Source organism: Pezoporus occidentalis, unplaced genomic scaffold (assembly GCF_034315485.1).
Source record: "Pezoporus occidentalis ecotype Australia unplaced genomic scaffold, CSIRO_AGI_Poc_V1 ctg71, whole genome shotgun sequence".
In the NCBI taxonomy this organism is placed as follows: Eukaryota; Metazoa; Chordata; class Aves; order Psittaciformes; family Psittacidae; genus Pezoporus; species Pezoporus occidentalis.
Genome location: NW_026916062.1, coordinates 333,685 through 360,168, shown reverse-complemented (window position 1 = coordinate 360,168; position 26,484 = coordinate 333,685). Strand labels below are relative to the sequence as shown.

Below are 26,484 nucleotides of genomic sequence, written 5' to 3'. Positions count from 1 at the left end.
CAGTATTAAAATGTTAATACTAAAATGCTTGCTAGTGAATCTTACTATCCGTCAAGAGGATACTATGTTAGAGGTAATAAACAACATGTTGAGTATGTGATTTATCACTATGAATGAATCAAACTCAGTTTTTTGTTATGTTAATGAATTTTATTTATTATTCAGATTCCATAAAAAATCCTGTTTTCTTAATTTAATAGAATTCTAACTAAACAAACTGAAAACAGTAAAGCAAAATCCTTGAACTCTGCAGTAGGAGTTAAATATTACTAGTGAAAGTCCAGCAAAGAAGGTTAGCACAACAGAAGAAAGGGGAAGGGAGAAGGGGAGGAAATAAATAATTAAAAATATCAAACTTAGTTTACATCATTCTATCAGGCAACAAATACAATGCTACACATGACACTAATGACAGTAGTCAGTCCTAGAGGACTAGGAAAACTGTAATTCACAACTATTTAAACAAACTGAGCTCAAGTCTTCCTCAACATTGTGTATAAATTTCCAAGAAGGAGAAAAAGTATTGACTGGTAAGAACAAAAATACCCAAGGATGGTTTATCAAGAGTTAAGAGCAGAAAAATCACTCCAAGTAATTTATTCAAATTGTATTTCCTAAATCTCAAGGATAGCTTGAGATATCTCAAGGATGGCTTAATTATATGAAGAAAACTCACTGACCCAAGCTGTGCATAAAGAAATGTAAAAAGGATACACCTTCTAGTGACAAAAATATCCACGATAACCATTTTTCTAGGCAACAGAAGTGATGTTTTCCTAGTAGCTCCACCCTGTCTTGTGTCCTGACTGACCTCGGGTTAGGATCAGAATATCCTGTACTTCAGACAGACACAAACTATCATGTCTATACAACACGCTAAGCTCTTATATGCAGCTCTAAGGATCCAAAGCATTAAGAATGCTGAAGCGTTTATGATTTGTCAGTATCAATATATCGATGCTGTAGACATTATGCCCACTGTAACATGGTATAAACTAGAAAGGAATTGAACAATTTACTTGTGGAGCAAGCAGAGGCAGTCTAATGTAAGCCAAGAGTTTGCTAAGATCTTTCCTTCTCTGTTCCAAATCATGTCGAACCCACGTAAGTAGTGCATTCAGTATGGTTTCTTCATTAGGAATATTCATGTCGTCACTTGCTAAAAGCTTTGCAATTTCAGTGGCTGGCAATAATAGAAACTCCTGGTTTCTAATTACTTCCATGAAGTTTTCCTGAAAAAGAAAAGCATTTTTAAGACAGGTGACATCCTACTTTGACGACATTTTACTGCATTCTTCCCCTGCTTTCCCTCCCTTCATGCCACCTCTCATTTGTGCCAGTAAATATCGCTTGGAAAACTGACATGGGAGGAAGAAAAGAGGAAAATAAAAATGTTATTTTTTATTTATTTTATTAAAAATAAAAAGTTATGTTGACCCCATATCATTTCCTCAACTCTATCACTGATTCCCAGACATATGTGCTGAAACAGCTGAGGGGATGTGTATGGACAGAAAAGAGCAATGGGTTGTGGGAGTTATTACTACCTCGGCATTGCAAATTGAAAAAATATTTTCTGAAGTTAGTTCCTTTTTATTCAAAAAAAGAAAAAAGGATAAAAAGATGCACTTTGTTCCTCTTGATACATAGAACACAGAATACAAGCAAAGAGCACAACATCCTACAACTACTGGTCACAACTGTTTTCATTACAGCTAGATTAAACTATGGCCTTAAGTTTTCAGAGGAAATAACACAATTTTATTGTTGATTTAAAATAGTGAAATAAAATAATCCATTTTGTAAGTTTTATACAGCTGATCTGATTGAGGAGCAAAACATACAAAGAAACCACAATACTGTATACACCTTGCTTTATTAACAATATTTACTTTTATAAGATTCAATTTTCTAACATTCATCCTGTCATTTCCAGCAACAAATCCTTGCTTCAAAATAGGAAGGTGACAATATGTGTCACTTCCAACACTGATACCCTATTACTTCATAATAATAGGACTTGCAGAATGTTCTATAAAGAGTCTCATGAGCTTGTGCAGAAAGAGCAGAAAAGTGTACAGAAACACAATCAGGACTATGAACTTATAGGGAAAAAACCAATTAAACAAAACAGTGAGAACAGGTCCATCCTCTTTCTCCATACACTTTACAAGCTTCCTTTACAAGGCAGCAAAGGAAAGAACAGTAAAGACAATCTACGAATCACAGCATGTTCTTTTACTTTGGTAACTCAAAACCCAGTTAACCTTGTACTCCAAACTGAGAGTAACTTCATGACAATAGAACAGTATTACAATCAATTTAGTAACACACTACTGATTGCTAGCTAGCTAGTCAATGGAATGCTGGGTTTGCTTTGCCATCGCATGTACCTCCAAAACACTTGGAGGATAAAGCGCATTTGATCCTTGACAGGGAAGTCTAACCAGGCCTAATATCAACATCAGCCTCATTTAGTATGTTGTTAAACAACTTAAAAAGAAAGAATTGCACACTAATGAAAAGAGCTCTGGATTAGAAGCACATACATGTTGGAAAAAAATAGGAATTTTAGGTAAAAAAGCAAGGAGAAACTTGGGAGCAGAAGCTGGACCTGGGCTGCAAAACAGGTACGAATTTAGCATACAAAATGGCTACAAAAGCATACAATATAGTCTGGCATTGCCCATGCAAAAGGCATCATGACAACAAAGTGAAAACAGTAACACTTCCTCCCTTTTATTGCTTAATCATTTCAAAGCTGTACCTCAGTACCCAAAAGCATTAACTAAAAAATGCTGAGCAAAGAGGAAAAAACTAGTGAAAAGTAAACCAGTCTGCCTTACATGAAAGCCACACATACATAACATGGCTACAAGATTTCTCAGGGGAAAAATGAAAGTCAGTCTAATCCATAGGTAACTCTGGAGTTGAAATTAGGAAAAGAATTGAAAGTGTCACCTGTGCACAGACTGTGTTCCTGGATAGAATTTGGAAAGGGAAATTTTACATTTAGTATCTGAAAATCTTTCCTATTAGAGAGATCCAATGGGCTACACAAAAGTAGTGATTCCAACTGAAAAGTGTAGTAGATTAGAAGGGAGAAATAACTGTCTTTTCCTCTTTAATTCATCTAACACTCTGTATCACAACATGAAAGTTGAGAAAATGAACAAATACAGGAATTGAAACTGGTAAAAGGACCGCACCAGTATCCAGTAGCACACTACACATGCTCTGTTTTTTATTTTAATGCTTGGGAGTAAAATTGAAGCTGAAAAAGTGATCAAAATTATTTCCAGAGTTTAAACATGCAGTTCGCAGAAATTCAGATACCACCGAGTTCACTTTTTCCACTGCTGTTTTTTGCCGATTCTCTGCCCTAGAGAACATGCAGCTGGAGCTCTGTTTTTAGTTTTGCTGAACAAAAAGGCAGTGAGTCCTGACAAAGAGAAAAGCCAGCACTTACTACCTTAAACTTTCCATATGGTCTATCTGCATCTCAGGAAGAGGAAGGGGAAAGCACCTGCATGGAAAGTTTCTTTTGTCTCTGAAGGCAATGACAAGCTGATCTTGAGTAAGTCAGCCAGGCATCCTCTTTGGGAAGCATTTTCCCAACTAGATTGCATCACTTCAACAGCTGCTGTGCATAAAAAGTCTGATTTTCCTTCTTGCTGCTTGCAGACAGTTGCTTTCTGATGGGAACAAGTTCAACTTCCTCTTGCTCCCATTCTATTTTTAAAGCAGACTCTCCTTTTGAGCATAGTATCAAAGCATTCCACTGGGAATACAGCCACTCTTTGGCCTATGTCTGTTTTTTTTTATAATCAGAATCTGACAATTCCTCTTCCTCCACAGACAGAAATTCTGAAGACAGAAAGGAGGAGCCAGTGTATCTCCTACCCTTCTGAACCTCCTCATTAGCCTTTTCTTTCCTTCTTCTTATGGGAACTCTCTGTGGAAGAACAGGATATTTCAGAGAACAAACGGTCTGCAGTTTCAGTCCCTCGCTTTCTGGTCCTGAAAGGAAAAGTTTCCCACCCCCAAAATTAGCTCCTCAAAGAGCTTGGAAACTTTATCAAATGAGTAGCCTGAGGCTTACATATTAGCTAAAACAGCGACACACAGTCCCTATGCTCAATGCTGTGCGTTGCTCATTCACATCATAACCTTAAAGTCCCCCTTCATCAACTGCAAAGTGAATAATAGTGATATCCTTAACCACAGGTCTATCCTTGGACTTGATACAGAGAAAAATATTATGAGCACTAGACAAGGCATTACGATGCTTATTTCTAAGTGGCACCTAATCCCCATAGTGGGATTCGGTGAGGTGGGATCCCTCTACACTTTGTAAGAAGGTTAGAACCCTGGAGAGCATGAAGGTTACAGCACCTGTAGGCTAAGGATAGTATACTGAAGTGGCCCAATAGGCAGCTGTAATCACAGGACTGTTTGAACCTGGGCAGCTGAAAAACAAGAGGTGCTTGACTAACAGGATCTGAATGAGAACAAACAGAGAATGTGATTTTGTCTACGGCTATTTCAGTCAGCTGATCAACAGGTACGAACTCATAAGAACCGAGTTCTCTCATCTCCTGGTAAACTATTAATAGACCAATGTCAGATAGCAGCTACTTTACTTTTAGTCACCTTTGACTGCTGTGTTCAGTGATATATCAACCTAATGCTTTTACTGTGCCCAAGGTTTGTTTAGAGTACACTTATTGTAGCTTGACTCCTTTCTGCATAGTTTCTGGATTCCAAAAGAGGCTGGGCAGCATGCAGAAACCTATTTAGTCTTGCCAAGACAGTACTGATCTATTATGCTAGACAGAACTTAGGGAACTTGAAAAACAGAAGTATCTTGTGTCTTCACAAGTGAAAAGAAGGCAGTATTTTCCAAGTCAAGACTATTATTGAGAAGGATAGTTTGGAATGCATTTCAAATGCATGAATAAAAAGCCTTGTTTTAGGCATTGACACAACCCTTGGTTCTGGTCCTTTGTGTACAACAAAATACTGAAACCTCTCCCCTTTCCATGTTCCCCCCCTCAAAAGAAGAAACAGTCTGGGCTGTTGCAAGAAAAAACAACAAATTGTCCCCTTTGATTCCTCCTTCCAAATCATAAATTCCATAATGCTATGTTTGTTACACAACTCCTGGCTTTACAGGAGAAAGCAAGTCTAAAAGGTTTAGACTTTACAGACTGTAAAGGTTGGACTTCATGACCTTAAAGGTCTTTTCCAACCTAATTGATTCAATGATTCTATGGTCTGCAGCATTCCTAGCTTCTATGCTTGTGGCCTCAATCTGTTACTCTGTCCTCTTAAGTTTTTCTTACAAACAGCTAGTGCTCAATTGTGCTCAGAAATCATGCAAACTCCAAAATTAGCTTCATCAGAATCTCATAACATCATCTCTACTCATGTGCTTCTGAAGAATTCTGATGAAAATCAAAATAGCTTTCACTCTGCTTTAAGCATGGAAAGCTGAGTAACAAAGATCACAAAGCTATCTACACTGGAATTGACTCAGGCACTATCACATACAATGTTTAGAATGTCTGCTTTTTCTTTTTCAGTTGTTAAAAGAGTTAAAATCTGGCTACTGAAGAAACTACTTCAGAACACCTCACTACCTGCTAAGATATTTCACATTCTGGAAACAACACAAGCTAGCTTTTACTCATCTGAAAGTGTTAGCTTCCCTTTAGTTGACCTTTTTGTAGAAGAGGAGCTATTGGTTTTCATTCAAGGTACACTATCAACTGTTCCAAACAAGCAAGATAACAAAAAGGGTGTTTCTTTTGACTTTGTGAAGACAGAAAAAAAAACAAAACAAAACACCACAAAAGGCATGTTGTGCAAAAAGACTTTACAAATTAAAGAAAATAGATACACTACTGGCCAGCCTAATGAAATTCCTAAATTTATCATTGTATGGCCCCAATACAATATATAGACTACAGCAAAACAGGTTAACCTTTGCACAAAAGATACCTTTACCTAGATACATGTCATGTCTGTCAACTGTATTTTAAAACCCCGATGCATAAAAATCAGAATTGCCCTTAATACAGCATTAAATCTACTACTTCTCACTTCAGTTGATTTCATGTTTCACTTAATGCATCCAGAGGATTTTTCAAGTTTTAGTTTACAATGTCAAAAATTGACCTGTTTTGATGATAATCTTAAAAATTATTCTCCTCTGAATAAACAAATTATCAACAACTGTCAACACAGTAAGCAGTAATGCAACACTTATGCCCTTTTGGCATAACAGAGATCTGTATCTTTAAAATGAAGTGCAGCATTCAAATACTTATTAATTTTTTAATCACACTGTACTATGCAATTAAAATCATGCCATAATATCATGATAATGCTTTCCAATGACACTAATTAACATTATTCAGACCGAGCAGGTCTATTAACAGAGGTAGGCCTATTGGGATAATCCTCTGATTGTCTTTCAGTTGAACCAAATGCTCTTTTAATCTGAATTTCTAGTCTTCAGGTAAAGAACTTTTTTAAAGAAGCAGGTATGATGATGATCAAATTCTAGCATGGGTCAAACCCCTTTAAAACTGATAAGTTATTTTAAATGCAGAAAAACAGTTATACAGCAATCTGATTTTTTTCTGCCAAACAGAAAAAACAACTCATAGAAAATAACATATGAATTAAAATTTTCTATTTTATATTATTCATTACCTTCTATTTCAAGTGCTTTAAAAGAACCAAAATTACATGGAAAAGACAGAAATATACACTGTAGTCAGTATAATCCCCCATTGTTCTATGCTGCAGCATAAAAATACTTCATCGTTTCAGCAACCAGAATTTCCAGGTACTACAGGTATGCTTAAGTCTTACACTCTAATACTTCGTAATGGAAAGCACATCAAGTGGCTGGCACTTACTACTGTTGAACTTTTTTTTTCCCCCAACAGCTTCTAAACAAATGAAATTACTTGGGAATTTATTTTAATCGAAGATTCAATTGGACTGTACATTTCTATGCAGTTTCCATAGCAACATTCGTTTCAAACTAAAGAAGCTGCTTCTCTATTACTCATTATTACTAAAATTCAATTTCGTCTCTCTGTTGGAACTAAACAACATTAAGAGAGGCCTTGGGAAGAATCCATCTACCACAACTAATTAGTTTTGGAAATGGCTTTTAAAATCCACCTAATTTAAATTTCAGCCATGTTGAAGCCTGAAAAGCAACAACTTTGCCACTGAAGTGAACAACAGCCAAAAGGCATACAACTGTTTTCCTGGGGTCTGAGCAAAAGAAAAGATAGGTGCTGTAAAAGAATGGCTTTTAGAATGTTCACAGCCCCTTTCTGCCACAAGTCATGAATTGCCAATCAAAATATTAAGACTATAATCCCTAACATTCACCTTCAAAGATGCATTAGTCTGACATGTACTACCTTTCTGATCTTGGTAGTCCACTTATAAGGCACATGACAATAGCACAAACCAAAATATATGCTTATTATTAAAAAGAACAAATGGACCAGACTCTTTTTGCATACCTTTTGTATCGCTGTCTTGCTCAACATTACTTCTAATATCCTTCCAAGGCATAAGCCACATTTATCTTGACTGTTTCATCTGACTGTCTACCCAATTGCAGTCTCCTTATTTTCGTTTGAGCAATAATGCAGATCAAGAATAAAAACGTAAGTTACAATCGGCACACTATTTATTGACCTGTTTTGGTGAATTTTAGTGTGTACAAGATTTTAAATACAGAGATCCACTCATGGAGGAAGAACACTGTATTATGTATATAGTAAGAAGAAAAAAAAGAGCTATTTTAAACCCTTGTACAGACTAAACTAAGTTATTTTAAGCCCAGAAGAAAAAATTTAGAAAGTTTTTAAACCAGCAAAAACTAAGGCACAAGAGGAAAAGCCACAGATTTCTAAAACCAATTACCACACAGAAATTACAGTTTTGGATCTAAGCCAATATCTTAATGGCAATGCAATGCCACACCACACAAGCAAATTAAGTACTATCTTCATTCCCACATCCCTTATGCGGTATCTACATGTCTTCATTCAGTTCTCAAGGGCTTACATAGGAAAAATTTCATCAAGAGGAGAGAAAAATGCCTTGTAAAACTGCAGAGAACAAATGAACTGACTTGCCTCAGAAATAATTCTCCTGCCTTATTCTACTGATAACATTATTGAAATATGCTCGTGAAAAGGAAAGAAGAACATTTTGCGTGAAAATAAAAGGATGACTATTAAGATGAAGTCAGGTCAGTCTTTCTATAAATTAATTCTGAAAAGATCATTGGCAAATTTGTATTTAGTCACATATTGCCTAGCCTAAGATTAAATTGTTTGATGCCATCCTGACATCCCACTACTAATAAATTAAGGATAATGCAGAATCTATATTGATGAATTTAACTTGGAACCTGATTACTCCAGCTTATTACAAAAGTAGAATTCTACAGTTTTAGTGATGCGTTATTTTGCACTAAATGATGGTAGCTTGCCCACTGTTAAGTGTGTAGATTTCGACTGACAGAAATACGAACAAGCTTTTGAATGATTTTATTAAATGCATATCATGTGATCCCATTGCTGTTACAGGGAACCATTAATGCTTGCCTATCTCCTTCCAACTCTAAACCAGAAACTTCATAGTTATTTTGTCATTTCTCATTATGGGAACATATGTGCATTATTTCTTGGAAGATGATCAAGAACTAAGGAAATGGGGAAAAAACATTTCTATTTTATTCAGGCAAACATTCTGTATTTTCATTACTAAATAAAGTGGATGATGCTTAAAATAACAACATACCATAGTGTAATTGTGAGCCACCTTGTGCAAGTCAGTGCAACCCTGTGCATCAGCGAAAGATCGGATTCCAAGGCAATTGGATGGGTGAAGCTGCTTCATTAGAAATTTGCAACATGCTTCTACAACCTGAGAGAGCTGAAGAAGGCAAGCTGTAGATAACAGGCACTCAATGTTATCTTCTTTTAATTCAAGGCGACCTAGTAACATTATGAAGGAGATCACATTAGCTTCCTCTTTTTTGTTGTATTCTCTAAAGCTCAGAGGCAATAGAATTATTTACAGATTACATGACAGAATATAAAGCTTAGCAAACATCACCCTTAGCAACAGATAACCAGCTTTTAAAATTAGTACATTTGATAATGAAAGCAAAGGAAATCCCAGTAAGATTCCTTTTTTGTCAATCAGGATACATTTAAGATACTCACATAATTTTTAAACTAACTACAGTATTAGCAGAGAAACTATATCCTACCAGGCTGCCTCAGATAACAGCAATGATGATTTCTTTATTTTTAAGGCATTAAATAAAGTAAATAATAATTTCTAAAGAGTGCGTGAAATCTAGTAACAGAGTAAAATGCTCACAGGATAATTCATTAGATGAAATTCCCATTTCCATTCTAATTACCTGTATATGCATATTGAACCAGAGCCCACAATGCATTTGGCTCCACACCTTCCATCTTGATTTCTTCCTGTCTCGCTTCCCTTACATCATTAGTGAACATTGCCGCAAAATAGTCGGAAACAGAGGAGAGAACCAATCTGAGTACATCATGCAGGAGAAAAAGGAGACAAAGAGAAAAACAAACAAACAACTTAGTCAACCTGATGTTTCTTAATTTATGATTCATTACTTTGCCCTTTGAAGAAACACTGCAGTGAGAAAAATATTTTAAAATTGACAAACTGCTCCATGCTCTAGGTCCCCTCTAGGAATAATGAAGTACATTCTATGTTTGCTGCTGAAGTAAACGAATTACCCTTTCAAAGCTCAACGATTTTTAATAGCCAACACAGAAACAACCCACAAAACACACATGAATTGGAAACTGAATATAAATACACATTTTGGAAATAAAAAGAAAGTTTAATTCCATTTATATTACATCAGTTACTTTTTTTAAACATGAAAGAATGACTAGTCCTTCTCAAAGTGCTTTAAACTGCTTTACACATGCATTCATTTGCTAATACTATAACAGAACTAGGCGCAGTAAACGTGGAGAAGGTACAGAATAATCTCTTTTGTAAGTATGCATTTAGCCTTTCGCTAATAATTGTCAGCATTTCAAGATACTGAGTAAGTAAACACATTGGTGCAAAACAGACATTTCTCTGGATATCTGAAAGTAAAACACTGAGTACGTATAATAATGCCACTCCTCAAAATGTGCAAGAATTTTGATACCTTGGACTAAGGTGAAAGAGAAAGAAAATCAATGTAGGACAGGAATATTCAACCCACAGTTCCATTATATGAAACCTACCATAACTATTCATGAGGTCTCCAGCAGAGCTTCACAAGAGCTCTTGTGGTTTGGGTCAACTTTTGTGCTGCAGGAGTTCGCCGCTGCCTTGCTCACAGGGGATTCTCAAATATAAACGTACTTCCGTATGTACTAGGCTACACAAACAGCAAGTCCAAGAATCGAGCCTACTGCAAATACCCTACAGAGTCCATTTGCGTACATTCAATGAATCTAATACTTCACAAAATGTCAATTTATTCTGTACTGAATCATTACATTGGCTTGTTAACATGACAGAGGTCAGGAGCCACAAAACAAATTACTTGAAAAGGTGAGCACCAGTGCTTAGGAGTAAGTTTAACTGCATAGTAGTGGGGAGGATTTGCTTGTACACAAAGTAATGAGTTACAAAAACCTGTCTCTTAGTTAAGTAACTGCAAAGTAATAAATCATGAACTAATTTGAAATACTTTTTTCTTGCTAATTTTCTGACCATTGACCATTTGGTCAGGCCTACAGTAGGGTAATCATTTTTTTCTAGTTGCCAAGGCAACAGAGTTTGTTTAAGAGCACATGGGGAAGAGATTAATTTTACTTTAACATCTTACATGATTGAAGTTTTGTAATGAGAAATAAAGTTCCGTTCTTTTAAAGACCACACTGTTCTTGAAATATGAGATTTATTCTGTAGCTGGCTTACTCAGAAATATTAGAACACTCTGCCAGTGAAGCACCCGGGCATCATTTGTAGGCATTTTAACCTTGGGTTTAATGACACCTGCAGCTGCATGAAAATGCTACCTCCCAGAGATCTGTACAACTTTAGTGAAATTAGAAAGTGCATTCATGTCATTATCAAGGGACAGTTTCTGCAACTGTTTTTGATGTTTGAGTAAGATAACAAGGTCAGATTTGCATGTACAAAATAGGGCAAGTGTGTCGATGGGCAGATCCAAATAACCCAAATATCTCTGCAGGTCCAGTTCAGAATTTGTTTTTAAAAAACCAAACCAAACAACTTCAAGTCACTATTGCCAGAGGTCAAGATTTTAACTTCTGTGCAGAATCGAGCTTGAAAAAGAAAGGTCTCTGCGATGGGAAACAGAACCTAAAACCGGATCTTACCACAGCTGGGGTTTTTGGTGGTGGTGTTACTTTTTCCTTCCCCCAACAGTGCACCTGGTTCAGGTAGCTGCACTATTATTTAGAAAACAGATGGACTGTACACATCCTAGCAACAACTGTTGAAGAAATGCCAATAACCCGAGGCTCCAAACATCTTTTCCCAACTGTCTGATATCAGCAAATGTCTCTCTGTAATTTACAGTCTCAAAGTATTCCAAAAGAACTGACTGGAAGTCTAAAAGGCAAACCATTTCTATTTTTGGAAGCTTGTGTTTGGGTTCATGAGAAGGAATACATGCTACACAGCATTAACTGCTTTCCAGGGTGATTTCCATACACCAAAACAGGGTGTGCAGCCGAGGAGCAGACTGACACAAGTAATATGCCAAAGCATAAATTATAATGAAAACAACTTTGTAATATTTCAGCCAAGAAGCATGTTCACAATGAAAAGCCTTGAAACAGGTAACCACACTTCTCTCTTAACTCAACTAACTTAGAAAAAAGTTCTTTTGAAGAAAGAAAGGGGATTGAAAGATACAGTGACAATGTATCAAGGTGACACAATTAGCATAAAAGAAAACAAAGGCAGACTTTCAGCAAACTGGCCTTTTCTTGTCCCGTGTTTTTCCCACTAGTCAATAAAAATCAATTACTACTTTACTGCTGTGCTTTAAGCCTAGCTGGTAACAAAATGTCCTAACCCCAGGACATTTACAATAATTGACACCCACTTGTTCATTAATCTTTTAATCTCATACCTAGTAACTAATTTTCCTTTCAAGCTTTTTATGGATTGTCTGAAATTAAACTGTATTCCTACATACAGATTATATAGCATGAAGCAGCCAATACCTTCATGTAACTGAAGAATCCATGGAAGACTTTCCCCATCCATAGTTGACCTTTTTGCTAAAAGAGATCTAAAAGAGCTAAGTGAGAAATATGATTTTTCAAAAGAAAATCTTTGCAATGACTATAAAAACTACACTTATACTTACATCTCCTTGTTAAATAGAGCCATTGTGACTCTGTTTGTATTTAACATAAAGATAACCTCTGTGTTATTTATTCATCACAAAAATTAACTTATTCCTCCGTATTAAGAGTTCACTGGGAACTACTGATGCTATAAAATTGTGCTTTTTCTCAGTTTAGAAACTGAAGAGTTTTGTATTCTGAGTTTACAGTGTCTTTATTTTTTTTACCTATGAGTGATATTTCTTCCATAACTGGCCCAAACTAAAATGCCTTTGAAATCCATATACACTGACATTAGAGAAGCCTCTTAACAGTAAAAACCAAACCAGACCAAAACAAAAAGAAAACATGCACCCCAAAAGGCAAGAAAAAACCTTAATGCACTTAGCGTTGTATGACTGTGGATGCTGAATGTAATTATCCTGACTCTCCTTCTTGCCGAACGACCAGCTACTGCCAAGTACTCAGTTCTGCATAGATAAGATTACAGGAATTTGGCTACTGGATTATATGCAGAAGGTTGGCTGCTCTTTTTCAGTGCACAGGAAAAATGAGAGAAGAAAGAACACATGGATACCAGATTTTTTCACCTGGGAGACCATAACACGCCTGAACAATTAGTTTCTTTGGAAGAAACACTCCACAGCTAATGGCTAAACACTGACAAAAATCTGGGTGTTTCAGCACGTGCCCCTGTTCTAACATGAGGTTCTATTGCTGCTGCTGTCTTTAATTTCTGTGGTTTGTACTAATCCAAAGCCAGAGAGACTTACCGTAACAGCTTATTTTGAAGAGTTTTCTACTGAAAGCCAGTAAAATATATATAAGCAGGATGGCATGCCTGAATTATACTGTACTTCTTGTTGGAACTGCCACAAGCTGCATCATCTAGACAGCTTTCTAGGTCTTCAAAGCAATTATTAAGTAAAATGCTGATAGCTGTCAAACCTGACAATTTATAGATTTAGTATCTCCCAACCTGATTCACCTGACAGAATGAAGTGAAACTTCTTAACATTTTAAAGATAAATGGGACAATTCCTAGGCAATGTCTTGTTTGTGGCTGTGTAACACCTGAAAATAGGGAACTCATTAATAGCATTCATTGAAGATGTAAGGTGATGCCGAATAGTTTATGCATCCTATTATGAAGCACCTCATACACTGGTGGCTTCACCTAGTTTCTGTTCTTGATAACAAAGCATGCTAGTAATAAAAACAGTATATGCAAGTGGTACTATCCCACACTACTAATGTATATCTATTTATTTAAATTAAATTTGTTTAAAAGCAAGCAACACATAAAAATACATGCAGTATGGTTATGTTAAAATGATTTCCAATTACAGCTCTTCAAGAGAAATCAAATGTTTCAAAATTCATTTGCTGCTTCTATTTGCTGCTGATTACAATAAACCCTTTGTGAATTTTTTCAAAACAACCACGCTGTTAGCAGCAATAGCACCTTTTTTAACATAAAGTAATCGTACAACTGCTTTTTTTATACTTTGACTTTTTAGGAAGACACTTTGTGTTAAACTTTTAGCTAAAAACAAAACTTGTAGCTAAAACCAAAAAAATGTTGTGGTGAAGGATTTACAAACTAAGGCAATACAGACTATAAAAGAAAGGAAGTATTATTAAAACGTGGTAAAGAAGTACAAAGATAAGTAAGCCTCAAGATAAAAAAAGTCTGCAAACCAGGATTTGTGCTCTTCCAGGCAAGTTTTCTAACCCCTAGAGCACATAAGCTTCCATTTGCCTTCTTTCCTTCAGTCCCATAGCTTTTGTACTTCCATCTTTCAGTGTCCACAGGAAGAAAGAAAATGTGTCTGAACAGACTTTCAGATTGCTGGATAGAGGCTACAGAGCAGGCTTTAAATCCTCTCCAGCTAAGAATTTACACAGACCCTTTTCTTACGGTGAATGTTCCGATCAGCAGGTTACAAAATAAAGCAAACTTCTGCTATGGATACAGCAGTTAGCTGAACACAGTAAATAGGAATGTAATGACTTAGACATCTGAAATTGCAGTGAACACAGAAAATATCAGGTTCAAAACAGAAAATCTGAAAACTCCTCTCTATATGTAAGCACGATTTATAATAATGAAAACTGTCCCCTCCTAAAACTTCTATGGGACCTCATATTAAGAAAACCCATTTTATCTTAAAAAAAAAAAAAAATAAAGAAAAAAGCTGTTCAGTGTAAATTAACTTTCTATTTTGTTAGACATCTTAGATCACCAAGCTATTAAGCTAATAGGTATTTAATACATCTTTCATTATTATATTTTAAGATAAATAATCAGTAGTGTTCTGAAATACACTGACTGCTCCAGCCTGCAGTCAATACTGAAGAAGTCAGAACTTGGATGTGGCAATGAAAAAAGCCTACAGAATTTTTTTCTTATAACATCAGCTACAAATACATAAAGTCATTCTTCTTACTGAATTCCTAGAATTGCTGAAACGAATTTAGGATTTTCATCTTTCTCTTTCCCACTAAGGAAAAGTTCAGCTTTCAGTGAGGTACTCTGGACATACCCAGATGAAGACTGTAGTTATTGCTACGTTTCCCTGCAAAAGTAGAACAGTGAGAGAAAGAACTTGCTGTGCAAAAGGCAAAGCTTATTTCCAAGTTTCTCCAACCTTATGGAGTGAGCTAAGGACAATCATAAGCCTCCCACCTCCTGCTACAAGCACGAGGTGTTCTTCTTTGGCCTTCAATTTCATGCATATTTAAAACACAAAACACCAACTACAGCAAGATGTTTTTCCTTCTAAGACCATAGCAAACAACAGGTGGTAGCGTATGCCTACAGCATTACAGAAATAGATACAACCACGGAGCAAAGCCAGTTCTCTAAGTAAACAAGAAACAGGTATGAAGCCCATTATAGAACTTTTCAGCATTTAGTCTTTCAGTTTCTCTAGTTAAAAAATAAGTACCTTGCAGACATTCGCAGCTGTCCCCTGCACCCTTTCCGCACTTTTTAACTGTTACATAATCCATACTCCAGAACTGTATGCTGCAAAGGTGCTACCACAGCCACATAAAGTAAAATTATTTCCTTATTTCATAACAAATTGATAATATTAATTAATAATATATTATATTCTTTATCACTATTTTTCATGTTTATAGCACTCCAAAACTCTGACTTCCAAATTACTTCCGCGGGTGCAAATCCACCAGGGGTGTTTGCATTCCCTGTTTTCATCTGATTCACTCTCCACAGGGACAATGCAGTTTTGCAACTAATTTGAACAAACTGAAGACCAATCTTTAGCAACTCCGTAGCCACAGGGAAAAACAAATCGTCTTGCTCACCATAGTGTCTCTCCAAAAAAGATTCAACATCATCCACAACTATGTGGCTGTAAGTGTTTACAAAGGAATTCAGGCTAGGGGTTGAAGGGAGGAGAGCAGGACCACACGTTTTAGCAGTAACTGCAGTAAGATTTACTTAAATCAACTTCGAAAAATCAGGGATAGTCTCGATGGTTTAAAAATGAAGTTTTATAAAATGAAGTCTTAGAGAGCAATACCAAGTTACAATATAACTGCCTCTATGCTCAAGTCAGTTCCCATCCCCATGTATTATCAATCCCTCAGTTGTATCAGCACAACAGTGTGGATTATACCTGAATAAAAGCAGTGATCTGGCTTTTCAAGAAAAATACCAAACCCAAACTAGCAACCTCTTCCCATCTTTTTACTATTGCAGTATTAAGCTGTAGTTTCACTGTTGGGGTAGGAATGAGCAATGGAAAACAGGAATGCTTTAGGTTGTTATTTCTGTTGTGGACCTCTTGTGAAAAGACAGCTTACTTAAACCTAGGGTCCTATTAGAGCTATTAACACTGTGCATTAAATATGGTAATGTGCTTCACTTATTCATACTTTTGTTTCACTATTTTTGGAATTTTCCTAGCTTTTAAGAGGCATGCTATATGATCTGTTCATTACACAGACAGGCAAGGCAATGTTTGGTCTAATTTAGCCATCTAACATTTACTGTCACTGTTCAGTATTACACTATCAAAGGACTCTTCTTACTACAGGAGCAAAAAACTTTATGTGGACAGACAACTGTCCTTATTGCTAATTATGACTCCAACAACTTCATTGGTTAATACAAAGAAAAAATTAAATCTAAAATATTTTTTTTTACATCATTCTATGATATAGAAACCACTACTACTTAGAATATTCTGGAGATGCATTTGGGACTTTTGAGGGTTTTATTTTGTTACACAAATATATTACTATATGCTTGAAGAGAAAAAGGAGAAGATGAAAACATCACAATTGTTTTGATGCTGTATCACATATAAAAAACCATTAACTCTTAGTTTCCAAAAAATCCATTAAACATAAGTGTGTTTGAAGTATTCTAAACTGTTCAGGATGTTCTGACATTCCTTAAACAAAACACAGGACACACCTTGAAGGTGCATTTGTAAACAAATATGAATTTTATTTCAGATTATAATAAGCTTACCTGTGAGCTGGAATTCTACGATCACCAGCAACTAACACCACATCACACAGCTGTTTGTGTCTAAGATAATTCTCCATCTTTTTAAAAGTCTGTTCAGCGTGGTTGAGAGCCTGGAAAAATTCATCTGAGGTACAGGGCTCCATAGTTTGACAAGACGATAAGGTATGGCTGCTGTTGGAGGTTCTGCTGAAAACAATAACAGAAATCTTAGTTCACATGATACTGAGGTACAGCGATTCTGTCTACAGATGATAAAAATCACATGTGATTTAAAAAATTATAGACATGATTTAATATACATTCCCTTGCTACTTTATTCCTCTTAATTTTCATACTTTCTCTCTTCAAACCTAATCTAAAGCCTTGTGAAACAGGTACGATCATTTAATATTGTACTCTTCGACCAACAGACACAGAAAGATCAGTCCAGTGGTGGTATCTATAGCATTGTCAAGTGGTTAAGAAAGAACAGACATCTACCAAGATCCTGCAAACTAAAAAAGCAACAGAAGGATGCAATAAGGAATCAAACATCTCACTGCCACATGTTGAAGTCTTACTTCACACGTATGTTAAAGTCTTGTTTCACACTTAGGGTAAAGTGGCTAGAACAAAACTCAGCATATATGGTGCTAGTAAGAGCGCGTGGGCATGCAGTGGGGGGAAAAAGAAGTAATCAAGAAACACATCAATATACCACCACTCCTACTGCATGAAGCCTCGTGTCTGAAATGAGACCCCGCACAGTTAGAAGCCAACACAGGAAAAACAAGGGTGGATGGGAAATAAAATTATTCTGAGCCATTCCCGCAGCACCCTGGGAGAAAAGGAACAGAGAAAATGCAAAGGGAATGCACCGGCATAGGACATAAAGGAAATGAATCCTAATTATGTGCACTGTAGGAAGCACTTCCTCTGGCTCACAGCTCTTTAACTCATTACTACTTTTCCACAATGCAAGCACATTTTTCACAATGCCATGAACTCAGGTAGCACATTCAGGGCTAAATCTACCAAGAGACTTAGCTCAGTCCTCAGTCTAAGATACTAATTTCAAGACAGCTCCTCAAAAACAAAGTCTGAATTTTCAGCAGAAAATGTCCTGTACTGAATTTAAACCGGTACTAGTGAGGGATCAGAAATGAGCCTATTTCCCTTGGAGGACTTTATCTTGCATGCGCGCTCTGAAGTTGCGGTCAGCCATTTATTTAAGCTGCGTCAATTTCTTCTCAGCCCATGTGAGTCACTTGATCTGCTCCACCACTGGCTCTCTGACAAACTGAAACAAGTATCCTCTGTGGCCATTCTGGAAAGTGAGTCAATGAACTCATATCCATGAAAAATGTAACCATGTAACCACAAAAAACATTACACTGGCAAAACCCGATGGCATTCTCACAGTGAATGAGCAACAAGTACTCAGAGAAAGCAACTCGTAAACCACCAGGCCTGCGAAAGAAAAACAAGTGGAAAGAACTGGTCAACAAGAAAATGCTTAGGAAATTCATGTTCCCTATCACAATCCATTACATCCTCAATTGTGTTGGCAAAGGTTGGGATTTTGCTGGTTTTTTTTTTGTTGAACCATATTTTAACCCAGATTCCTCAAATTAACCCTGTTCTTGGTCATAGAAAGAATTTTACATGGTATCAGGGATTGATCTACATCACAATCTCACCAAGAGTTGTGCAGATAGAGCTGATGTAGCAACAAACCAGCACGCAGAAGGAAAAACCCGAGCCAGCAGTTTGCTGGACTGCACCCTCACTAGAGCATTGCCAGACTGCACACATGTGCGTTCTGCAGAGAACTCAGCAGCAGTCACCAGTCTTGTTCAGTAAGGAAAAATAAGTGCAGCGGTGTCTATTTTCCACTACTCACCATAAAGCACTTAAGAGATAGAAAAGAGTTAGGTCTCGCCTGAAGAAGTCCGACCCTATATACCTGTCCTCCAGCCATTAACTTACAAACCATTTTCCACAAGGAAGGAAAAAGGAAAGAAAGATGAAGCTTCAGTGGTCCATAAAGAGAACATGAATGAGACCAATAGTTGAGATACTTGCAAAAAAGGGAAGATAGAGCTTCAAAGGCTATTTATACCTATTACAAACTGTTTTACAAATCTGTTTCACAGTTCCATTTAGCCACAGCCATGACAGCTCTGGAGAATACACAGCAAGGAAAGAACAGAGAAAGGGGAGGACCTGCTTTTCTCTCTCCCAGTAGTAGTACTGAAATGGCTTCCAAAATTCTTGGCCTACATCCCTTCCAATCAGAGAGAGGAAACCTGGGTATCTAGCACTGACCCGTGAATCCCATGCTCTAAGAAAACAGTCAGCCATGAGGTCCTGCAGCACTGAGTATCAAGGCAGCTCTGCTCCTTTTGGATCTGCCTCTCAACTCAAATCTAAGCGTAGTATGAATTTCCCCTATACACTGGCTAGAGGGGAACATCACACATACTACTAAAAAAAATTACATTAAAGACTGAGGCTCTCAGCACACAAGATAAATGTACCAAAGAACCCTTTCTGCAGATTCCTTTAAGAGAGTATTTTTAAAACGTTCAGTGGAAATACTGTTAAGAATATCTTAGACTGTCAGTTGGTAGGGTTTCCTTTCTGCAGTCTTAAACTTGAGTCACACTTTTCTTAAGTCCTTTTTTTCTTTCCCTATTTATGTCAAAAAGATCCCATCTAGCACTGACCAATTTTTATTAAGTATGGTACAATTTCATGGTGATTATAAAAATAAAGTTACCCTAAGGACAAGATCTTTCCCATGCTAGCTACACATTTTACTACCCTGGTGATTCATATAGTAAAGATGCCAGCTTTCTTCAACTGCTTTGGCTAATTAAGAATTTATGTAAGAGTATGCCTTTTGAAACCAAAATTATAAGCCATGCTGTAAAACCATTCATTTCTAAAGGATTTTATTTCTTGAAATAGAATGTTTGGAATAAAGAGCTCTGCCTAATCTAATAGTTCATTGCAGAGAAATGGAGCAACTAACTGGGCTAGTAAAGTGGCCAGAAATGAGTTTCAAAAGTTAAAGCACTTATGATGACAACCATTGAAGAGCTCAATACACACCTCTCTTCCTGCTGCTGTTTCAGGGTTCATTGTTGTAGCTTAAAGCCACAGCACAGTTTTCAATATAAAAATAAATGAAATTACAACACATACAAGCCTTCCTTCCTCCCACTTTTAATAAACTTACTCTCTCAAGACAGGCACCAGTGTTCTTCCAGTTTTACTGGGGAGAAACACTATCTGTTCCTGTTAACAGGATTTGTTATTTTACTTATTTTAAAGCATTGATATTCATTCTAAAGGAGGAGTTACAAAGGTTATTTTACAGCAATTACTTATTAGCTAACAACCTATAAATTCCAGTAAGTATTAACTTGGCTATAACAAAGGTTGCTAATGTGTTTTTCATGATTTTTATGCATTTAAAATTATTTTTAGGATGGCATCTTCTAGGCTAAAAGTCTCCATGCTTGGTTTTGAAATAAAAATGAAGCCATGAAGACTTCATTATGAGTAAGAAAAAAAAAATCAAATACACATTTCAAGCTATTCATTTTGGAACAAAGAGAGAGGAACAAAATCCAAAATTTGAAATTCATTCTATTTTTTTTAAATAACTGTAAAATTGTCTAAAAAAGTTCTCTGAAAATTTTGTGTAAATTCACTTGTATTTAACACTGTTCTACTGTCACAATCAGTTCACCTAATTCAGCTGTAACTTCAGCTGTATTTCTAAAAAAGGTCAACTTCTCCGCAAGGTAATTTGAAAGCCTATGAATCTGCAAAAACGTAATTTTACTGCATGATAAGAGTGATGCAGTTAGATCAAGGCTATGTAGTACAGATGCTGGCCTTCTATACAATACCGCTTTGTCTTTTCTAACCTTTTGCAGCACATAAAAGCTTATTTCCTTTCATTAAAAAGCCAGGTTTTGTTTGACAGAAGCACATAGAATCATAGAATGGTTTGGGTTGGAAGGGACCTTAAAGCTCACCTACTTCCAACCTCCTTGGCCAGGGGCAGAGACACCTTTCACTAGACCAGACTAGACATGCTGAAGTGCAGCTGGTTACTAGAGCTTTGACTGGACAAAGCAGACAGGAAGTGTTACAATGGCATTTCTATGTGCAAAATTTTGATGGAGAGAATACCCCAAATATACTGCTACTATGTCTACTCAAGTGGCTGTATCAACAGTATCAACAAATGAAGTCTGTTTTTCAAAAGATTTATATGCTCTGTCTCTTTTTCCCCACTCCATCTACCAAAAGTCCAGCTCTTCTCCTTTCTCCTTAGTTCCTTAAGTCATTGTCTCACTAAAAAGGGACAGCAAAGAAGATGTGCTTTGCAGCCAGCTCCGCAGCAGAGCTTTTGCTCTTTCTCAGCAAAGGCGATGAGCTGGGTTTTAATCCATTAACTTAGATGCCATTTGCAAAGAGTGATGTTATCTTTGAGACTTCTGCATACCCTCACAAAAAGATGAAAACAGCCCATAGGTTTTGGGGGGGAAATGGCAAAGGTGATGCAGAACATAACTGCATAAACATGGTACCTTTTAGTTTGGTTTCTAAAGCAAATGCTCTATCTCCACTGTTGAAATCTGTGGGCAGCACTACACACCAACCCAAATGGCTTTCACAGATGCACTGAAAGCAGCGCAAAATAGGAACTGAGCAAGAATAACTTATGCATAGAACTAACTTAAATTCTGTTTTGCATATGTTTCTCTAACACAAACTGAGTGTGGATGAAAGCATTAGAAGTAGCAAACACTGGGAAAACTGTAGAGATGGGAAAAAAACCCAAACACATGGTTTTCTCCTCACTGCCATGGTTCCACTGAACACCACTTTGTTTCTCAGAAAATGAAGTAACTGACATCAACATTTTAAACCTGAATGCATGCATAAAGAATATTAACTTTATAAATATGACAATAACCAGAAAAATCAATAAAGCAATTCAGACATCTCAACAGATACAGATAGTAAAAAAGTAAGTATCCCAAAATTTCAATGAAGAAAAATAGCAGAAGTACTAATTTTTTTTCATTAATTCACACCTCAAAAAGGTTCAAAATAATAGAAGCAATCTAGATGTAAGTGATGAAAATGAATATGTGTGTGCAGGAAAATAGGTGCAACTGCTTTGTGTTTAGAGAAGACAATAAAAGGAAGAGAAATAAGGCAAGTACTCTCCATCCACCTGCTCACATTCTTGTAATGCAAACACAAGTATAATGCCAATGAAATCAAAAGCCAGCGTTTGACTGATCAAATCAAAACTCTGCAATCATAAATGAAGCATATGGAATTTATTCCAGTGAATCACCAGTAAGCTGTAAATTTCACTATTACTAAGAAACAGTAAAAGCATTTGTCCTTTGACTAGAACAGATGAATCTCCAGTACCTGGACTTCCTAATTAAAACCAAAAAAGTCCTATGCAGCCAAAAGATAAGCTAATTGTCTACTTTGAGACAGGACACTGTATTTGCTAGACAGCATAATAAGCACAAGATCTGAAGGTATTTTTCTTTTTTTATTTTTTTATTTTGGTTAATAACATAATTAGAAGATCTGTTGCAATTTCAAATATTTAGGCTAGGGTAGTCAATTGCTTAGGTCACACACATCAGAGAAGATAGAGCGTATCTCCCCTTGAACAAATTACATATCAAGATAAATTGCATTTTTACAACTTCCTTGCCACATTAAGATGGCTTCCTGCATTGCAGTTTTTACATACAATGTTTCCAAATAATTTAAAATCTATTTTTTTAACAATCTGGTTGTTCACATTGTTGTCTTCAAGCTAGCCGATGTTTTATTGCCCACCAAGACCAGAACAAAACTTGCTAAAATAATAATACACCAGGTTCCACGATTTCATGTATTTTGTAAGGAGTAAAATATTTCCTTCTTCAAAGTTAATAAGACAAGAACCTCAGCTACAGAGAATGAGGTTTGTTGAAAAGAAGGATGCTGAAAGGATTCTTGGAAAAAGTAAGCAAGAGTAAAAATCAGGACACTATTCCAAAGGCTGGGAAGAGTATAAATAAAAGGAGGAAGCCACAGAAGGTGACAACAGAGACTGCTAAAAATCCAATGTGTATCATAATCCACAAAAAGGGAAGACAATAGCAAGAGGAAAAAAGTGACTCTGCAGAGACAGAAGAGCACAGAAAGGGTATACATGCATGTGAATTTGAGGGCTAGTGATTTACTCTATGCCAAAAAGAATTTTAGCAACTGCCAGAACTACAATCTTGCAATCAAAAGGCATAGGTTCAAGTAAACACAAATGTATCTGCATTAGCCTTAATCTAACTAGCATGAGAAACAACAGACACGAGAAGCTGGAGCACAGACTTCAGTGTCACCTATGCTAGCCCAAAGACATGTACAGCCTGCTATACAAATACTACTGCATCTTGTTAATATGAAACAACATAGGCATGTTTCACCACAGCTAGATCTCTGATTATAGCACTGATGTTCCCTGACTTACTTTTAAGATGTCTTGGATTTAGTGCAATGAATTTGTTTACCCATACAAATGTCACCACTAATGCGCATTTTGTCTGGGGAACATCTATTCCAAACAAATAGATGGAATCCCCTGTGACTTTGTAAAGTCCATGCTGAAGCCTCTTCATTACAACATCTACTGTTCAAGCTTACCACATTAAATCTGCCTCATCTATGCTATGTAACTGTGTTGCACTAACCCTTTTCAAATGTGTACAGACAGCCCAAGCAAAGGTGTAACAGGCATCAAGGAAAATGAAAGAATTTTAGCAGCGGCATGGAAGAAAACAAGAGGCTAGATATTTTCCCCTGTAAAATAACTATTCTTTCAATAACAGAGTTTTTTATTTTCATCGAATTCGTGCCTGTATCTAGCAAAAATGACCTTTTTACAGTTTTTCAGCTAATCTCAAGTATCATACTACTATCATGCCAGTATTAGGGAATCTATGAACTGTCCTTATTTACAGTTTGCATTATGTTGTGATAGGAGATACACAGAAAATACACAGCACAGCTGGGGGTCCTAAAGAACTTACAGCCTCAGAGGTCAGTAAGACTGAGGTGAAAGTTAAAAAGACATAAGCAAAGTTTTCTGTAGATTGAAAATTGGTGGGGAGGGTTAGGCTTAGACTGGAATTTACAGTGTACTACTCCAAGGCTGTTCATACAGAGCAGTAGAGTAGCTACCACATGGTACATTCAGACCTTGTCTTAAAATCAATTACAGATATCGTATTAAGCTATTCAAGCTTAGGACACAACTGATGAATTCTGACATATTGTTTGTATTTAACATTCAATATAAATATTCATTTTATATTTGAATAAATTTCCATACTTAAATCCGCAGTAAACTAATTCAAATATTTTAATGTGTGTCTGGATGAAATGAACCAGATGCAATATTCTGCACGCTAGGTATGCTCTAGGTATTTTTTAGCCTGATATCCACTGTGCCTTCAAGGTCTGTGGACTGCTACGAAGGCACTCACAAAAAGTCAAGAAAAACAAAGCTGTTGCTAATAGGCTTAAATTTGCTATACCAGAGTCTGCACAGCTGTTGGGAAATTTTAAAGAGTGTACCAATCCAAAGTGATGACCATCACCTCAGGAATGCAGGAAAGTTAAACAGCAGCAGTACAGGAAATCAAAGAGACGAAAACCAGCAAAAGAATTCAAACCTCACCAGCCCAGTAAACAATCATTCAAGCTAATGCTGATTACAAACACCACACAGGAGTATGATGTCAGCAGCATCATAGCCGACTAGCTCTGATCCCTAAATCCAGATAATCTATTTGCATCTCAGATGCAGCCTTTGGTGAAAGATCTGGTACTAAGGTTGGAACCTGTGTACTCCTTATGCCACCAAGCTCTACACTAATAACAGATTAATTCTACAGTGTCTCTCCTCTAAATGAATCACATAATGATCTAAAGCTTTTGTAATGACAAAAGACCTGATCAAAATGCTTTTCTACCTGTGTTATTTGATATGGAAAAGAAGAAGGATGATTGATACACACAAAATAGTAGAGCTGTTTCTATCGCTTTGTGCTTTTAGGGCTTGTAACTGGGTAGTAAGTTACAGAGGAACGAAGAAGTAAGGTAACTCCACAGCTTCTACAAGAAGTTTATAAAAAGGATTTTTTTCATACACATTATTTGTTTCTAGTGGGTATAACAGGGTTTTCACATGGGGGGAGAAAAGCCCTTTGAAAACTACATAGACGAAAGTAGTTTTATCCCCCCTCTCCCACAGTCCATAAGAAGTTATATTTTACACTAATAAAAAAACCTGTTTAATTAACTTCTTAACATCAGAAATATACCAGCTGTCAGGCAGACTTACACAGTCTGCCCGACAGCTTATCCATTCTTAACAAAGGGAGTGAACAAAACATGTTTTGAATACAGCTCCCCCCATGAGATTAGAGATACAGGTAAAAATATAAAGCAAATTTTACATTACCATTAGTCACATCTTAAACTGCACGAACACTGAACTCAAAATTCATCTAAAATACTTAAAGCACAAAATTAACACACTAGGAAGAATTATAAGACAATAAAGGAATTACAAATAACCATATATGCTATATATGATTAAGCACATAATTAAAAAGATATTTTAAATTTACGAAATTCAAATCCTATACTCACTTCCTGTAGTATACAGCTCCGCTGCAAAAAAAAACCAAACACTACCAATGCTATAGAGACCTCTCTCTTTGTTACACAAAGTAACAAATTAGTTCTGTCATGTGTAAATTCTTCTCCCAACTGAGAAAAAATTCGTAATTTCAATCTACATATTTCTCTCTTAAAATTACATGTTTTTGCTAAACTGATTGATTGCCTTGCTATGGTGAGAATATCTTATCTGTGGTAAGGTTGTATATAAGAATTTCCCAAGCAGACTTGCTGAAATGGAAAGTAATGTTATGCCTATATCATATATATTATCCAGTGACACAATTATTTGAAATTTCATACCTGAATATCACTTAAAAAGTTATTTATAGCTACATAGTTGTTACAACATGGCAAGACTGCTGTTATGAAGCATCAGTATGCAGGATTTCCTTTCCCTGTAATTCTAGTACTTTTGCCATTCAATGATAAAAGGAAATACACTGTGTTGACTACTAAGGATTTTTACTCTTCCCTCCCTTCCCTGAATCTTTAAAGGTTATATAAACTATAAATACTTAGTGTTTATATTACGGACTATTTTGCCCTTATACTAAATCAATTTTCCTCTTAGGGAATGCAAAACACTGAACTGCTATAACTATATTGATCTGTCCTTAACTGGCTTTATGAAACAGCGTACCCTTCAAAATAGCCATACTTTCTGAAATGCATATCACTGCAGAGTTATCTTAAATATGAGAAAGCAAACAATGAAATTTACTTGAAATGGTAAGCTAACTATTGTGCACTACATGCACTATGAAAGAGGAAAAATACTTCTAGTGA

The 26,484-nt window shown here is 36.3% G+C and overlaps 1 protein-coding gene and 1 long non-coding RNA gene across 7 annotated transcripts in view; both read right to left on the bottom strand.

Annotated features, from left to right (window-relative positions):
• KLHL5 (kelch like family member 5) overlaps positions 1-26,484 on the bottom strand; it is a 58,013-nt gene that overhangs the window by 11,757 nt on the left and 19,772 nt on the right. For 3 of the 6 annotated variants that reach the window (XM_062642484.1, XM_062642487.1, XM_062642482.1), the window contains 4 exons: positions 16,933-17,118; positions 9,476-9,612; positions 8,845-9,041; positions 1,020-1,232 (listed from right to left, as the gene is read on the bottom strand). In XM_062642484.1, coding sequence (XP_062498468.1) covers positions 1,020-1,232; positions 8,845-9,041; positions 9,476-9,612; positions 16,933-17,075 — 690 coding nt within the window. In that variant the 5' untranslated portion in view covers positions 17,076-17,118. The remainder of the gene's footprint in view (positions 1-1,019; positions 1,233-8,844; positions 9,042-9,475; positions 9,613-16,932; positions 17,119-26,484) is intronic. The other 3 variants (XM_062642485.1, XM_062642486.1, XM_062642483.1) reach the window with 1 other exon arrangement.
• Positions 1,601-3,586, bottom strand: LOC134175981 (uncharacterized). Its single transcript, XR_009969219.1, has 2 exons — positions 3,527-3,586; positions 1,601-3,442 (listed from the first exon to the last, which is right to left on the bottom strand). It is a non-coding gene; the product is annotated as an uncharacterized LOC134175981 (long non-coding RNA).